Source organism: Hemitrygon akajei, chromosome 12, assembly GCF_048418815.1.
Source record: "Hemitrygon akajei chromosome 12, sHemAka1.3, whole genome shotgun sequence".
Lineage (NCBI taxonomy): Eukaryota > Metazoa > Chordata > Chondrichthyes > Myliobatiformes > Dasyatidae > Hemitrygon > Hemitrygon akajei.
Window position 1 is genome coordinate 21,758,976 of NC_133135.1, and position 17,612 is coordinate 21,776,587.

Consider the following 17,612-nt stretch of genomic DNA (forward strand, 5'->3'; position numbering starts at 1 on the left):
TATTACACAAACAGCGGACTTGTACTGTTTACCTTTCAATTAAATCCAAACGCAGTTGGTGCCCGTGAGGCAGAGTAATAAGTTCCAGGCCCGAGTTCACTTGCATTTGCTGCCTCATTTCTTCAGAGACATTTAGTATCCTAGCAACCTGGGGAGACCAGAGGTTTATTATGTGTAGGCAAGAAATTGCTCCTCTAAATAGGTCATTTTACGTACACAGGGGTTAGCTAATTACTGCAGCAATGAACTACAGTCAACATTTAATAGCCTTGCTTCTAATTTCACCACTTTTGCATAGAATTATAAAGCTATGTGGAAGTTTTTAAAGTAAACAATATTCCACAACGGCTTCACCTCAAGCAGGCAGGGGACAAGAATTTTACATACAAAAAAAAATACCACAATGGACTAAGTGTCCCAACTGGAATTTCTGTCCTGCTGTCCCTGGATGATCAGTCACTAAGGAACAACATAAATCCAAATATTCAAAACAGATTTGTTACATCTTTTCCTCACCTGCCTATCACCTCACCCTGGTGCCCCTCCTCCTTCCCTTTCTCCCATGACCCGCCCTCCTCTCCTATCAGATTCCTTCTCTAGGCCTTTTCCTTTTCCACCTATCATTTCCCAGCTTCTTACTTCATCGCCTCTCCCCAGCCACCTGGCTTTACCTTCTAGCTCGTACTCCTTCCTCTCCTGCCAGCTCCTTATTCTGGCATCTTCCCCTTTGCTTTCCAGTCCTGACGAAGGGGCTCGGCCCGAGATATCGACTCTTACAACTTTGACATTGAGCTCCTAAACTTTAGCACAAAAGGCTCAAGGTTCTTTGATAGTTATGTTGCTGCAGCTTCATCCATCCCAAGGATGCCGAAACTTTTATGAATTAAAGCATCTTCAGAGCAGCGTGCATTAAACACTTGGATTGAATGACTTGTCTTATTAACAGTGTCTGATGACTCTGGGCCTGTATTCACTAGAATTCAGAAGAATGAGGGGTCACCTCATTGAAGTCTATTGAGCCTTGATAGAGTGTGGATGGGGAGAGGATGTTTCCTATGGTGGGAGAGTCTAAGACCAGAGGATACAGTCTCAGAATAGAGGGGCATCCTTTTAGAACAGAGATGAGGAAGAATTTCTTTAGCCAGAGAGTGGTGAATCTGTGAAATTCTTTGTCAAAAGCAGCTGTGGAGGCCCAGTCTTTATGTATATTTAAGGCAGAGGTTGACAGATTCTTGACTGGTCAGGGCATGAAGAGATACGGGGAGAAGGCATGAAACTGAGGTGGAGAGAAAAATTGGATCAACCATGATGAAATGGCAGAGCAAACTTGATGGGCCAATTGGTCCAATTTTGCTGCTATATCTTATGATTTTGCTAATTTTTTCTAAAAAGTTCTTAGGAAATCATCTGTAGAGATATTAACCTAAACATGACTATAGATATCACTGTTTCAAACTTGAGTTCATACACAACTCAAAATACAGTCACTCTTCATGAGCAATGGCAAGTGTTCAGCTACTCTTCATCATTTGTATTCACTGCATGCAGTCAGTTACTCTTCATTGGTCAGCTTCAGACGTTGGCCTCACCAGAAGTGTCGTCATCACTTTCTTAGAAACACAGAAAACCTACAGCACAGTACGGGCCCTTTGGCCCACAATGCTGTGCCCAACATGTCCTTACTTTAGAAATTACCCATAGTCCTCTAGTTTTCTAAGCTCCATGTACCTATCCAAGGGTCTCTTAAAAGACCCTATTGTATCCGCTTCCACTACCACCACCGGCAGCCCATTCCATACACTCACCGCTCTCTGTGTTAAAAAAAACTTACCCCTGACATCTCCTCTGTACCTATTTCCAAGCACCTTAAAACTGTGCCCTCTCGTGCTAGCCATTTCAGCCCTGGGAAAAGCCGCTGACTATCCACATGATCAATGTCTCTCATCATCTTATCTCAGTAATGATGTGTGCTGCTGTTTGGCTAGTGGGAAGGGATGGGAAGCAATTATGCAGGGGCCATCTCCACATTAATAATACCCCAAAAACAGGCCATTTCACTCAATGTTCATCCTCCAGGTGAAATCATTCACTATTTAACCCAAATCACATTCCTTCCCCCTTTGTATGTTACACACACAAGATGCTGGAGCAACTTGGCATCTATGGAAGAGAGTAAACAGTTGAGGTTTTGGGCTGAGACCCTTCGTCAGGACTGGAAAAGAAGATGAGAAGTTAGAGGAAGAAGGACAAGGAGATAGGTGAAACCTGGAGGGAGGGAGGGGTGAAGTAAAGAGCTGGTTGACTGGTGAAAGAGAATATGAGCTGGAGAAGGGGGGATCTGATAGGAGAGGGTAGAAGAGCATGGAAGAAAGGGAAGGGGGAGGAGCACCAGAGGGAGGTGATGGGCAAGTAGGGAGATAAAGTGACAGAGGGAATCAGAATCAGGCTTATTACCACCGGAATGTGATGTGAAATTTGTTAACTTAGCAGCAGCAGTTCAATGCAAAACATAATCTAGCAGAGAGAAAATAATAATAATAAATAAACAAGTAATAGGAGGCAATTACCGGAAGTTTGAGAAACCCCTTTGTATGTTTCTCCTTTAAAGTTGCTTCATTTCAACCCTAGCTCTGTGGTGACTATCATACCTGGACTTGATGCAAGTGGAAACATCTCTCTATGATATCTCCATCAAAGCCTTCCACAGTCTTAAAAGACCCTGTCAGCTCATCGCATTGTTTGCTTGTACAGAGAGCCCCAGATGGCTCAAGCTGTCCAAAGAAATTGAATTCTGCTAATTGTCCTTCTTACTTTTCTAGACAGGAGTTTAAAACTTATAGCAGCTAGGGATTTTTTAAAAATAATCTGGAATGGAAAGCTGGTCCTAGTAGCATGGTGGAATGAACCATTAAATTGCCAGCCCTGTCAGTTTTATTTATTCCTACAGCAAAGGAAATGTTATCCTTGCCTGGTTAAATCTAAACTACCTTTTCAATGCTCAGCAATTAGCAATGGACAATAATTTGATGTAGTGGTACTCCCTGAGCTTCCCATGGGCAATCAGCTTGCATACGTTGCATCACCAGTCGAGCTAACATCCTTGGTGTGCAGTTGTTGGCGTTTCTCTCTGGGAAACACCAGCAACTGTTTATGTAGGCTCTAGTTCGCCTGCCTCAGTCCTGATCGGCTACCCCTTCAAGCTGACCTTCGAGTTCTATTGGCTCGTGTTTCGTTGGTTCTTAGGGGTTCATTGATGGTGTCTATTTCAACATGTTTGTTTACAGAGTTATCAGAAGAGGGCCACACTTCAGGCACGAGAATTTTTAGAAGCCTAGTTCTCTTCTGATAACCCCGTCAACAAACGTACCAAAATAGACGCCCTCTATGAACCCCTAAGAGCCAACGAAACGCAAACCAATAGAACACAAAAATCAATTGGAGGGGTCCCCAATCGGGATCGAGGCAAGTGAACAGGGGACCGGAGAGAAACACCGACAACTGCACACTGAGGATGTCACCTCGGCTGGTGCTGGAAAGTCTGCAAGCTAATTGCCAAGCTCAGTGAACACGGCAACATCAAACACCTCAACCCGAACTACCAATATTCACCACCGTGGACAATAATTATTCACATTGCAAGTCCCCTGAACTAACCGCTAAAAAATATAAATCTCACTTCACAATTTACCTCATTACCTCACAATTTACCTTGCACTTTATCATTTTCCTGCACTGCACTCTTTCAGTAGTTTTTACCCTTTATTCTACATTGTTATCGTTTTACCTTATTCTAGCTCAATGCCCTGTGTAATGAGTTGATCTGTATGAACAGTACGCAAGACAAACTTGTTCACTGTATCCTGGTACATGTGCCAATGATAAACCAATACCAAGTTACAATCCAGGTGAATCATTACTTAGCTCTCCAGATTCCCAGCATTTATCACTTTTAAAACAAAGCAGAGTGGAGCCAAACAGCAGTTCAGCCTACAGTTTCTGAGGTTAACACCATTTCTTACCTGGCTGTCCACTTTTAGGATGTATTTGGCAATTGTTGTTGAATCAGCTTTGGTAAACAGCTCCTTAACATGCCTGATGACGGAGGAGTCCAGAGGCCTGTTGTCTGGGGGAAGCAGCTTCGATTTGAAGTCATTGGGCCTGAAGCAGGAGACATTTTCAATGACGGGTCTGAGAAGGGCTGGGGCCTTCACCTCCTCCTCGCCCTCGACAGGAGCGGATGTGAACAGGATCAAGCTGCCACCCGGTGTGCTGCAGGCGGACATGGAACTGGGAAACACGGTCCTCGATGCTTCCTCGGTTTTAAGTCTCTCTACAAAACCGTCAGGCTGTGGAAAATGTGGCCTGTCTGGTGGGGACTCCTGCTGCCGGTAACTATGCCCCGTATCCAGAGTGCCAGCATTCACATCGTCACCCTTGTCCTTCCTGGCATTACTCATTAACAAAGGACTGTTGGCCACCTTCAGGGACGGCACCTTGCTGGGTTTTGGTGGCGGCTTGGGACACAACTGACTGTCGGAGCCCCTCAGTGCTTCCCCGGCTTGGATTTCCAGTATGGGCAGTCGGAAGCACGTGGGACTGAGAGCGGGCTCACTGCCGGTTCGAAACACAGGCGACCTGTCCCGAGCCGTTCCGTCTGACCCACTGGGTTGCTGTTGCTGCGAAGCATGGGGTTGTGGTGCAGGTGACCTCGTTCCTGCGAGTAAAATCAAGACAGCCTCAGGTCAGAAATCACCGTGGCCTGTAGCTCAAGGAGATCTCATCCAGGTGGGTTCAAATTCCACTCATAGGGAGGCACCGTAACATAACAGTTAATGTAACGCTTTATCTCTCCCGCTGTAACATTGGGGTTCAATTCCAGCCGCTGTCTGTAAGGAGTTGGTACATCCTCCCACATTAGGATTAGTGAGTTGTGGGCATGCTATGTTAGTACTGGAAGTGTGACGACCCTTGCAGGCTGCCCAGCTCAACCCTCACTGATTTGATTTGATGCAAACAATGCATTTCGCTGTATGTTTCAAAGTTTCACATGTAACAAATGAAGCTAAACTTTTAAGTTTAATCTTTACACTGACCCTGTAGTTTGTTACTGGGTTGACGTCCAGTAAGTTAGTGGGCAGATGTCAGGGGTGTTATTTTTGGGATATGAAACTGAGGGACTACTAAGGCAATCAAAAGCAAGATTTCTGCCAGTGCCCTGGTCAGTAAGGGACGGCATGGTTGTACAGCAGACAGCGTAACACTATGAGAGCACCAGCAACCCAGATTCAATTTCACAGCTGTCAGAAAAGAGATTGTATATTCTCCCTGTGACTGTGTGGGTTTCCTCCACAGTTCAAAGATGCAGAGGTGAGAAGGTTAATTGGTCAATTGGGTGGAACTGGGCCACATGGGGTTGGTGGCTTGGAAGGCCTGTTACCATGCTGTATCTCTAAATAAAGTAAATAATTTAACCCTTAAACATGATTGTTTACTGAAATAATTTGGGTTATCTGGTTATTATTGCATCTGTAGGAACTTACAGAGTACTTCATTAAAAAAGAATTGAACTTAGTTGGCCTACAGTGAAACCCAGCTTTATGGATGCTGCCACACTAATACCCTTGGCTCTTTGGGCAGATTTGAAAATTACATCCAAGTGACTGGGCAGCCTAGTCGATTTGTGATATTAATGGACAAAGCCCAACTACGATCTGAGTTGAGCCACTATGGGACTGGTTGGCTCTACACAGACACAAAGGGGAAAGCTAGCATAGTATCAATGCCTTGTACTTTATATTTGACACAGCCTCCAAAAACCAACAGCAAGTCTCACAAGTTATGACCACAGTAAGAGATTAGTAAGCATTATAGTCATGTTGATCAAATAAAGAAGACATTATTGCTGGTGTTGATAGTAAAATCCACTCCCTTGATCTACCTACTGCAGAAAACTAAACCATTACACACCAGAGACGTTGCAGATGCTGGAAATCTTTAGCAACACACACACAAGATGCTATATATTTTATTCTAATTTATTCTAATAAGAATTTATATTTCTAATTGTAATTTATAGTAAATGTCATGTATTGCAGCTGTAGAACAATAAGTTTCACGACACATGTCAGTAATAATAAACCTGATCTGATTCCATCCAATGGGTCAAGGTAACCAATTCATGGAGGAACCAACAAGACAACAAGGTATCTTTCCAATGCCACATAAACATAAATTTATCTCTCTTAAATGCTGCATAAGATGCTGGGCTGAAACATCCCCTCCATAGATGCTGCCTGACTTGCTGAGTCCCTCCAGTGTTTTGTATGTTTTGCTAAAGCATTACACACATTCCCTAACATTGCTGCTATGCAACCCCATGACTGACTCAAAACTCACCCAAAGGGAGGTAACTCTCGGACTGATGAGACTTCAAGGGCTGTCGTCTATCTTGCACGTAGTCAAGGCATGCAGGCTGGCTCCCACTCTTGTCTTTATTCCTGTGGTGACAGTGGAAAAAAGTTTTTTTTAAACCAGTAACTCTGCTGCCTGGTGCTACTTCTAAACTCCAGATTTGAAGTACTGAAACTCATTCAACTATTGAAACATTTTCGAACATATTGAAATGCAAGTACCTTTCATCAAAACCTTTCTCTTGCTCACATCTCAGGCAGTGGTACAACATTGAATACAGACAGCTGAAGATAAAAGGAGCTGTCAGACTGCCTATGAAAACATAAATGTACTGAATCTCCATGATGTGGCCGAAGGAACTGAGCTCAAGGATTGCAAACAAATCTGTGTATGGAAGAAACATCAACAACCTATTGTGCACACTGGCCTGAAATGGCTACAAAGTCTTTTGAGTGTCCAAGGTCAAAGATGGGAACGTGACACTCCTTTAAACTGCTACAGGAAAACAAACCTCTCCAAGGACAAAGGACATGTAGATTATGTCAGAAAGTAGAAAAACTGTGAATCAGTAATTAAATGTTTCATTTAACCGGATGTACAGAGACTTACGCCAGCCAGTTATGTAAGAGATTCGTTTTACAAAGAACTAGTTACATGGGATAAAGGAGAATGTGGCATGAGTCCAGCCTAACGCTCCTTTTCCACGTTTTCCTTTTCAATGTTTTCGGAACAGTTTCTTCCCCTCCATCATCAGATTTCTGAATGGTCAATGAACTCCACTATTTTTTTGCACTACGTATTTAAATTTTTAATATATATTTCTTATTGCAATAGAAACATAGAAAACCTACAGCACAATACAGGCCAACACGAGGAAATCTGCAGATGCTGGAAATTCAAACAACGCACACAAAATGCTGGTGGAACACAGCAGGTCAGGCAGCATCTATAGGGAGAAGCGCTGTCGACGTTTCAGGCCGAGACCCTTCGTCCCGAAATACAATACAGGCCCTTCAGCCCACAAAGTTGTGCCGAACATGTCCCTATCTTAGAAATTACTAGGCTTACCTATAGCCCTCTATTTTACTAAGCTCCATGTACCTATCTAAAAGATCTTAAAAGACCCTACTATGGTATATCTGTAGTATATTTTATGTATTGCACTGTGCTGCTGCTGCAGAACAACAAATTTCACAACATATGTCAGTGATAATAAACCTGATCTGTTTCTATTTAATGGGTCAAGGTAAATAATTCAGGGAGATAACTAAAAGACAAGCTACCTCTCCAATGCCACATAAACATAAATTCATCTGATTTGCATTAGAAACTGAAGCAAGAATAGGATTTTCATCCCTAAGTGTCCTTCACCATTCAATGAGATCATTGTGCATATGAGGATAAACTCAACTTTGTCTTTGATCTTTTACCTCACCATTGTTCCTGCATGAACCCATGACCTTAATATCTAAAACCTATCAATCTCTCTCTTGCATATACTCAGAGACAGCACCTCCTGCGTAGAGAATTCTGAAGGTTCACCATCTTTTGGATGAAGAAACTTCTCATGTTGAGACTGCGACCCCCTCACCACAGCTAAATGACATATCAATAGGACCAGTCTGCAAAATTTCTCTTCATACAACAAATCTACCACCCCAGCAGTCAGTCCGAGGAATCTTTGTTGAAAAATCTATTGCAGTTATACCCTATCTTAAGAAGGGAAACAAAGTCTACTCTCAAACTTCTATGTACAATCTCTCCAGGACTCTAGTTGTTTCAGCATGTCCTCTTTAAATTTGTACTCAAATTCTTCTCCAAGAGGATCATTTTAAACAGAAAACCTTTCCTTCTGCAAACACTTTGAAGGAATACTCTGCATTTTCACTTCTGTACTCCGACCTCAAGTTTCTTCACATTATATTCCTTCTACCACATCCTTGTCCATTCACTTAACCTATCTATATCCCCCCTTCTCCCTCCCTGCCATCGCTGTGCGCACTGCCACTGAGTTCTGTATCATCAACAAACTCTAGTGTGTTACATTGCTTACAAACCTTTGATATGGATCGTGAGCACCCCAGCCGCAGGAACTATCCCTGCAGCAGCCCAGCAGTTATACCTCCAAGCAGAAAGTGACTCATTTCATCCTAGCCTGTCCATTAACCAATTTACAAAACAGTCAGTATATTACTCCTAATTTCCCATGTTTTAATTTTATTTATGAATCTTATGTTATACCCTACAGAAAACTGTCTGAAAGTCCGACATTTGACATTGTCCAATTTGCTTCATACAATCACAAAAAAAATCTCTTTCATGTTGCCTGTACAATCCCCAATATTATTTTTTTTTAATTTAGAGAAACAGCACAGTATCAGGGCCTTTCAGTTCAATGAGCTTGCAACTGCCCAGTTATACTCATATAGCCAATTAATCTTCAAACCCGTTGTATGTCTTTGGAATGTAGGAGGAAACCAGAGCACCCAGAATAAACACACACAACCACGGGGAGAACATACTGACTCCTTACCGACAGCAGTGGGAATTGAACCTGGGTCACCTAGGCTGTAAAGCTTAACGCTAACCACTATGCTACCATGCCACTTTAATAACAGATGTCAGCATTACCCCTTCTAATTGTATTAGCCTGACCACAGTTCCCTGTTTTCTCTCTCCCTCCTTTCCTAAATAGTGGGGGTAAGTATGTTTTGTTCTAACCAATGGGAACCATGCTGCAATCTATGACGATGAAAATCAGTGTATCCATACATTGCCACCTTGTTCAAAACCCTGCAATGCAGATGCTGAAGGTTACAGCTTGCACTTTGAAGAACCAAAGCAGCCAATGCAATCAAAGACGGCATCTACCCCAGACACTTGCTCTTCTTCCTCCTTCTACTGGGCAGACGATACAAAAGCACACATCACCAGGCTCGGGGACAGCTTCAATCCCACTGTTTTAACACTGTTGAGCAGACCTTTGACTCCATAAGACCATAAGACATAGGAGCAGAATTAGGCCATCTGATCCATCGAGTTGGCTCCACCATTCAATCATGGCTAATCCTTTTTTCTATCTCCTCCTCAACCCCAGTTCCCGGCCTTCTTCCTTGATGCCATGTCCAATCAAGAGCCTATCAATCTCTGCCTTAAATACACCCAACGACCTGGCCTCCACAGCTGCATGTGGCAACAAATTCCACCAATTCACTCACCTTTGGCTAAAGAAATTTCTCCGCATCTCTGTTTTGAAATGCGCCCCTCTATCCTGCAATTGGAGAGGTCTCAGGGAGACAGCATCCATCATGAGGGACAAAGCCCTCTCACAGCTGGGCCAGGGCCTCTCCTCCAGGGAGTGACCATAGGAGCCTCAACAGCCACACCTCAAGGTTCCATAACAGCTTCTTCCCCTCTGCTAACAGGTTCTCGAAACAACCTAACAAACCTTAACACTACCTTAGATTATATTTCTTTTTCTCTGTTTCAACATACACTTGTCTTCACAATTTACCAGGCACGGACTTTGTACCCCATTTGTCTGTCTGCACTGCATTTTTTCTGTAACTGTGACACTATACGCTGTTCCTGCACTTCCCTTGTACTACCTCAAAATATTTATGCTTTCGAAATGCTCTGTATGGTTGTTTTTTTCCACTATATCTCGATACATGTGCTAACTAATAAACCAATCCCACATCAACCACAGTCAAATATCTTGATTAAATACAGCCTGATTTTAAAATTGATAATGTTAACTAGAATACCTTCTTAAGTAGAGACTTCATCATGAACAGAGAAAGGGTTAGTTTCTTTCAGGTTACCCACCTCAGAAGATTTCCTGGTGACAAACTGTGGTCCTGACCGGAGCCATTCGACATGTTCAGGCTCAGCCTCTTCGCCGCGTCCGACTTCCCACTCGGCATTTGGGTGAACTGTTCCTTGACCACAGGAGCCATGCTGTATTTTTCCTCTACACACCTCAGTGGGAGCGTCCGATTTACCGGCTGGAAAATGATGGCCCCCACCTGCTCGAAGATCGGCTTGCGGTTCCCCACGTAGCACCTGACCAAGGCGGGGATGCTGTCAAAGCTCTCTCGCTCAAGCTGGTACTGCAAGCGGGAGTAGCCTTCATTCAGACGGACGAGCACCCTGTTGATCATGAAATGATGAGGGACGTTCTTCCACTGGCAGGTCAAGACATGGTTTCCGGGGTTAGAAAGGCAGTCACGGATGAGGAAGTCTCCATCTCTCTGAATCAGAGTCTCTGCCACCTGAAAACACAAATACTAAACATTACTTAAGAAGTTCAAGTTGAAAGTTCAAAGTAAATTTATTATCAAAGTATGTGTACAGTACTGAGCGAAGTCTTACGCACATATATAGAGCTAAGGTGCCTAAGACTGCTACACAGTACTGTAGTAATTTTATTATTGCACTGTACTGTTGCCACAAAAAACATTACAATTTCATGGCACACGTGAGTGATGATAAACCTGATTCTGATATGGGTCTCTGTTGTGGACTGAGAGTGGGAAGGAGGCAGGGAGAGGGGAATCATGGTTGGGAAAAGGGAAAACACCAGAGAAACATTCTGTAATGATCAATAAGCCAATTGTTTGGAATCAATTGACCTTGCCAGTTGTCTCAGGGCTGGGTGTGTCTGCACCCACTCCATCCCCCGCCCGTTAGTCCTTCTCTGCCACTTGTCCCACACCCCTCCCACAGTGCTCCACCCTCTCCATTCCCAACATCTCTGCTCTATGGTGATAAATCTAGTTCTGTGCAAAAGCCTTAGGCAACCTAGCTATATATACACGTGCCTAAGACTTTTGCACAGAACTGTAAACCTACGTACAGAGGCTGATAAACAACCAACGTGCAAAATAAGACAAACTGTGCAAATACAATAAAAATAACAGTAAGCAAATAACACTGAGAACATGAGTTGTACAGACTTGAAAGTGAGTCCCCAGGTTGTGGAGTCAGTTCAGAGTTGTAGTGAGTGAAGTTACCATGTTGGTTCAGGAGCCTGATAGTTGAAGGGTAACAACTGTTTCTGAGCCTGGTTCAGGACAGTCACTTATCTGTTCATGGTATCACTGCTCAAAGTCACATCCTCTCTCATCAGAGCTGCTCCCAGCGTATCCAGGTTTACAGGAGTACAACTGGAATCCGGAGCAGCAAACAATATGCAGGGGGATCTCAGATGGCGGAGCCAAGCCCCAGGGCAGGGTCTGATCCAAAACATCGACTGTTCCTTCTTCCCTACAGATGCAGCTCAACCCACTGAGTTCCTCCCACAGTTTTTGGTCCAGGTCCTCAAGAGTCTGGTTACTAATCTTGTGTTTCCATCTACAGCAGGAAACAAAGTCAAATGGACCATTGGGCACAGGGGAAGCAATTTAGTCCCAAATATACTCCACATTGTGGTTCACAGATCTATTTATGCACCTTGGCTCCATGCTTGTTGTTCTTTGATAAACTTACTGAATAAATACTTATCCATTCTGAAACCTCTAGTTAACCCAGCAGAGGCTACTGTGGGAGTGCCAGAGATGTACTATCCTGAGTGAAGACTGAGTTGACGGGTGAGAGGCCCTGGGTCAAACGTGGTGTGGGGTCAATCTCGAGAGCTGCTCTGATGTCATACAGTCAGAGGCAGTGCCAGACCTGGGCTCAGTCCCGACCTTGAGGCCAGCTTTCAGTGTGGAGTCTGCACCGTCTCTCTGTAACTCTCCAAGTTTCCTTTAGGTGCGCTGGCTTCCTCCACATCCCCAAGGGTTAGTTGGCAGCTATATATTGCCCTGAGTGTGTAGGCTTGTGGTACAACCTGGGGGGACTCGTTGAGATTGTGGTAAGGTTGAAAGACAAGATTAATGGTAAGATAACGAGTAGTTTTATTTATCAAGCGTATACATCATAAAACATAAGATGAATTTGTCGTTTTGCACCAAACCAAATCAGTGAGGATTGTGCTGAGCAGCCAGTCAGTGACACCACGCATCGGGCGCCGACATAGCATGCCCACAACACTAACTATGTGTCTTTGGAAAGTGGGAGGAAACTGGAAGATGAAGGGGAAACCTGTGTGATCAAGCCCCATGCAGGAATCGAACCCCAGTCTTACAGCTGGTGCTGCTGCGTTGCACTAGTCACGACTCTACCTTGCTGCTTACCGGAAGGTCTAGTGTAACCGTGTGGTTGAAATATACCCAAAGCCTTGTCCTCCACAGCCATCCGTAGCAAAGAATTCCACGGTAAACACTAACACTGCATTTGCCTCTTTTACTACCGACTCAACCTGCAGGTGAACCTTCAGGGAACCTTGCACAAGGACTCGCAGGTCCCTTTGCACCTCTATTTGCTCCCTGTTTTGAAAATAGTCTCTTTCTACCAAAGTGCATGACCGTAGACTTCCCAGCAGTAATAAACCAATTCCAAAGCACTAAAATGAAAAGAGTCACATCTCACTGCAGCTGAAAAGGAGACCCACCTTCCTGGGAATGCGACCATGGTACCAGGCGTGACTTCGTAGGTCTTCACTGTTCAACTTCAGCTCCTCCTCCAGCTCTTTCCGCAGCTTCTCGGGCGTTGAATCCATTATGTACCTCTCTTTTGAGAACTAGAAAAGAAAGACAGAACATGAACGAGTTGGTTAGGACCCGTCTGATTGTTTCTCGATCCACTACCGGCTGCGAGCAGTCCCACACGTCAATCAGCTTCCTCGTCTAGTCAGGATGGCTTATGAAAACAAAACTTATGAACCCACTGTTCCAGCTAACCCTATACCCATCTTTTCCCATCTCTAATCGTAGCTGCAGGAGACTGCACTGGGTCGTTCTGTTAACGTTTAGCAGTTGAAAGTCCTCCGATTTTAAATGAGCCAATACTACTGAGCAGTAACTAACCATCTCGCTTCCCTGTTCTCTTACAAGATGGCATCTGTTCCTGCCCTGTTGCCGGTGCTTTTATTTGCCCACCGATGACTCAATTATAATAGACTCCAAACAAAAAATTAATTTCCTTCGCTGTATACTTTGGATGCTAATATGAGATCTGTTCACACCTCTTTGGGGCTGCAGGCAGTGTATTTGCCCAGGAGTTAGTTGCTTGGAGATTTAACAAAATAGATAATTATATTTAACCTCATCATTTTACCTCGCAGGATGATTGACTGCAGTAGTTTTCATTCAGCCCACACTTAAACTCAGGAGCAAGACAATGGGGAGCGGAAAGTCACATTTTCATTACGTTCTGTAAATATATCTATGTGTACATGTGAGTGTATATTCATTTTATATATATAAAAAAATAGATATGTGTGTGTGTGTGTGTACAAATCTATCTATAATTAGACTCTGTGGAGGTTGGTGTATGTGCCTCTAATTCTGCTTGCCTGCGCTCACGTGGTCCAGTCTAATATCAAGCTTGATGAGTCGATTATCATTCCTGATCCAACTTCCTCTCCATTACCAACAACCAGCTGATAATTCATTTACTTTTATTTATTAGTTCAGCTAATCTTAGTGCTTGGCTCAATGTCAGTGTTTGGTTTAAAAATCGCTCTCATCTAACTGTTTCTACCAATAACAGAATGTTTCTAATGTATTGATTGTCCTGTGTCATCGTATCTGTGCCTTCTGATAAACGTTTCTTAGCAGTAAGACTTTCAGTATTATGACAATGTTTTTTCCTGATTTAATGTTGCAATATTGTCAGTGTCTTTTCTGTAAAAATGGCAACAGCTGTAAGGCATCGATACATCTTTGTCATGGCCGTAGGTTTGCTCACTTTACCGCAGTGCGCAGTGGCTCTGAGGTTAAGTTTACTGAACTAGCAAAGTCAGACACCTAGATTTACTGAAAACAGGGCTTCGGAAAAGGCAGCTAAAGGTTGTAAACTCAGCCAGCTCTGCCACGGGCACTAGCCTCCCCACATTTACATAGAAACATAGAAAACCTACAGCACAATACAAGCCCTTCGGCCCACAAGGTTGTGCCGAACATTTCCCTACCTTAGAAATTACTAGCCTTACCTATAGCCCTCTATTTTTCTAAGCTCCATGTACCTATCTAAAAGTCTTTTAAAAGACCCTATCGTATCCGCCTCCACCACCGTTACCGGCAGCCCATTCCACGCACTCACCACTCTGAGTAAAAAACTTACCCCTGACATCTCCTCTGTACCTACTCTCCAGCACCTTAAACCTGTGTCCTCTTGTGGTAGCCATTTCAGCCCTGGGAAAAAGTCTCTGACTATCCACACGATTAATGCCTCTCATCATCTTGTACACCTCTATCAGGTCACCTCTCATCCTCCATCGCTCCAAGAAGAAAAGGCCGAGTTCACTCAACCTATTCTCATAAGGCATGCGCTCCAATCCAGGCAACATCCTTGTAAATCCCTCTGCACCCTTTCTATGGTTTCCACATCCTTCCTGTAGTGAGGCGACCAGAACTGAGCACAGTACTCCAAGTGGGGTCTGACCAGGGTCCTATATAGCTGCAAAATTACCTCTCGGCTCCTAAATTCAATTCCACAATTGATGAAGGCCAATACACCGTATGCCTTCTTAACCACAGAGTCAACCTGCGCAGCTGCTTTGAGTGTCCTATGGACTCGGGACCCCAAGATCCCTTTGATCCTCCACGCTGCCAAGAGTCTTACCATTAATATATATTCTGCCATCATATTTGACCTACCAAAATGAACCACTTCACACTTATCTGGGTTGAACTCCATTTGAGGACATCTTCAAAAGGCCAGTATCCATCATTGAGGACCCTCATCACCCAAGAGATGCCCTCTTGTAATTGCTACTATCAAAGAGGTGGTACAGGGCCTTGAAGAGATACACTCCACAGCTCAAGAACAGCTTCTTCCCCTCTGTCATCAGATTTCTGAATGGTCAATGGACCCATGAACGTTACCTCACTATTTTTGCTCTTTCTTTGCATTACTTATTTAATTTTATTTACTTTATTTAATTACATTTAGAGACAGAGATTGGATCCGGCCCAATGAGCCTCACTGCCCACCTATTTAACACCAGCCTAATCACAGGACAATGTACAATGACCAATTAACCTACTTACTGGTATGTCTTTGGACTGTGGGAGGAAACTGGAGATGACCATTGCACTCCCCGGGGAGGGTGTACAGCGACTCCTTACACGAGACGTCAGAATTGAACTCTGAAATCCGGAACGCCCCGAGCTGCAATACCATCTTGCTAACTGCTATGCTAACTTGGCACCTGTTAAATAAACAGGGAATGTGTAGCACTATATAATTTTAACTATATCATATATAAATTAACTAAGGCCACACATTCCCTGTTAACTTAACCCAGACTACCAATCCTCCCACACACCCAGATACAAAGCAGACCCCAGAAAACTACACAAGGCAGGGAAGGTGTATCCTCTTTAAGCTAATGTACGTGATGTTTGTGCCATTGCGATTACCAACGGAAAAGTGCTCGGCAAATTCAAAGGTCTTGAGGTGGATAAGTCACCCGGACCAGATGGACTTCAAACTAGAGTCTTGAAAGAGGTTGCTGAAGAGATAACAGATTCATTGGTCGTGATCTTTCAAGAATTACTTGATTCTGGCATGGTCCCGGAGGACTGGAGGATTGCAAATGTCACTCCACTCTTTAGGAAGGAAAGGAGGCAAAAGAAAGGAAATTATAGGCCAGTTAGCCTAACCTCAGTGGTTGGGAAATTGTTGGAGTCCATTATTAAGGATGAGGTTTCAAGGTACTTGGAGACCAATGACAAAATAATGGTTTCTGTAAAAGGAAATCTCGCCTGACAATTCTGTTAAGAGTTTTTCAGGGAAGTAAAAAGCAGGGTGGACAAAGAAGAGGCAGTGGATGTCATTTACTTGGATTTTCAGAAGGCATTTGATAAGATGCCATACAAGAAGCTGCTTAACAAGATAAAATCCTATGGCATTACAGGAAAGATACTGGCATGGATAGTGGAATGGCTGACAGGCAGAAGGCAGTGAGTGGGAATAAAAGCGGCCTTTTCTGGTTGGCTGCCAGTGACTAGTGGGGCCAGTATTGGGACTCCTACTTTTCACATTGTTCGTCAATGATTTAGATAATGGAATTGATGGCTTTGTGGCAAAGCTTGTGGATGATACGAAGATAGGTGGAGGGGTAGGTAGTGGTGAGGAAGCAATGCGATTGCAATAGGACTTAGACAAATTGAAAGAATGAGCAAAAAAGTGGCAGATGGAATACAGTGTTGGGAAATGTATGATAATGCATTTTGGTAAAAGGAATAATAGTGTGGAGTATTATCTAAATGGGGAGAAAATTCAAACACCAGAGGTGCAAAGGGACTTGGGAGTCCCCATGCAGGACTCCCAGAAGGTTAATTCACAGGTTGTGGTACAGAGGGTAAACGCAATGTTGTCATTTATTTCAAGGGGAATAGAATATAAAAGCAAGGAGATAATGCTGAGCCTTTAAAACACACTAGTTAAGCCACACTTGGAGTATTGTCAACAGATTTGGGCCCCATATCTCAGAAAGGATGTTCTGTCATAGGAGAGAGTCCAGAGGAGATTTACAAGGGTGATTCCAGGAATGAAGGGGTTAACATATGAGGAATGTTTGGCAGCTTTGGGCCTGTACTTACCAGAATTTAGGAGAATGCAAGGGGATCTCGTTGAAACCTACCAAATCTTGAAAGGACTAGGTAGGGTGGATGTGGGGAGGATGTTTCCTATGGTGGGGGTATCCAGAACTAGAGGGCACAGCCTCAAAATTGAGGGCGACCCTTTAGAACAGAGATAAGGAGGGATTTTTTTTAGCCAGAGAGTAGTAAATCTGTGGAATGCTCTGTCACAGACTGCAGTGGGGGCCACTTCCATGCATATATTTAAGGTGGAAGTTGATTGTTTCCTAATCGGTCAGGGCATCGAAAGATATGACGAGAAGGCAGGTGTGTGGGTTAGAGTGGGATCCGGAATCAACCATGATGGAATGGCCTAATTCCGCTCCTATGTCTTATGGCCTTATGGTCTTTTATCATGATGCGAAATTAAACAAATCCAGTCTGCCTGTATGTGGTCCATATCCCTCCAATCTCACATGTCTAAAGCTAGACTATTGTGTCTGTTTCTAGCTTGATCTGTAATGACCTGATCAGTATGAACAGTGTGCAAGACAATTTTTTCACTGT

General features: G+C 43.7%; 1 protein-coding gene across 6 annotated transcripts in view; it reads right to left on the reverse strand.

Moving 5' to 3' along the window:
• The window catches only part of bcar3 (BCAR3 adaptor protein, NSP family member), a 201,241-nt gene that overhangs the window by 9,835 nt on the left and 173,794 nt on the right, over positions 1-17,612 (reverse strand). For 5 of the 6 annotated variants that reach the window (XM_073062707.1, XM_073062704.1, XM_073062705.1 and 2 more), the window contains 5 exons: positions 12,908-13,036; positions 10,240-10,685; positions 6,397-6,497; positions 4,020-4,714; positions 33-148 (listed from right to left, as the gene is read on the reverse strand). In XM_073062707.1, the coding sequence (XP_072918808.1) occupies positions 33-148; positions 4,020-4,714; positions 6,397-6,497; positions 10,240-10,685; positions 12,908-13,036 (1,487 nt within the window). Of the gene's footprint in view, positions 1-28; positions 149-4,019; positions 4,715-6,396; positions 6,498-10,239; positions 10,686-12,907; positions 13,037-17,612 lie in introns of those variants that run through there. The other variant, XM_073062709.1, reaches the window with a different exon arrangement.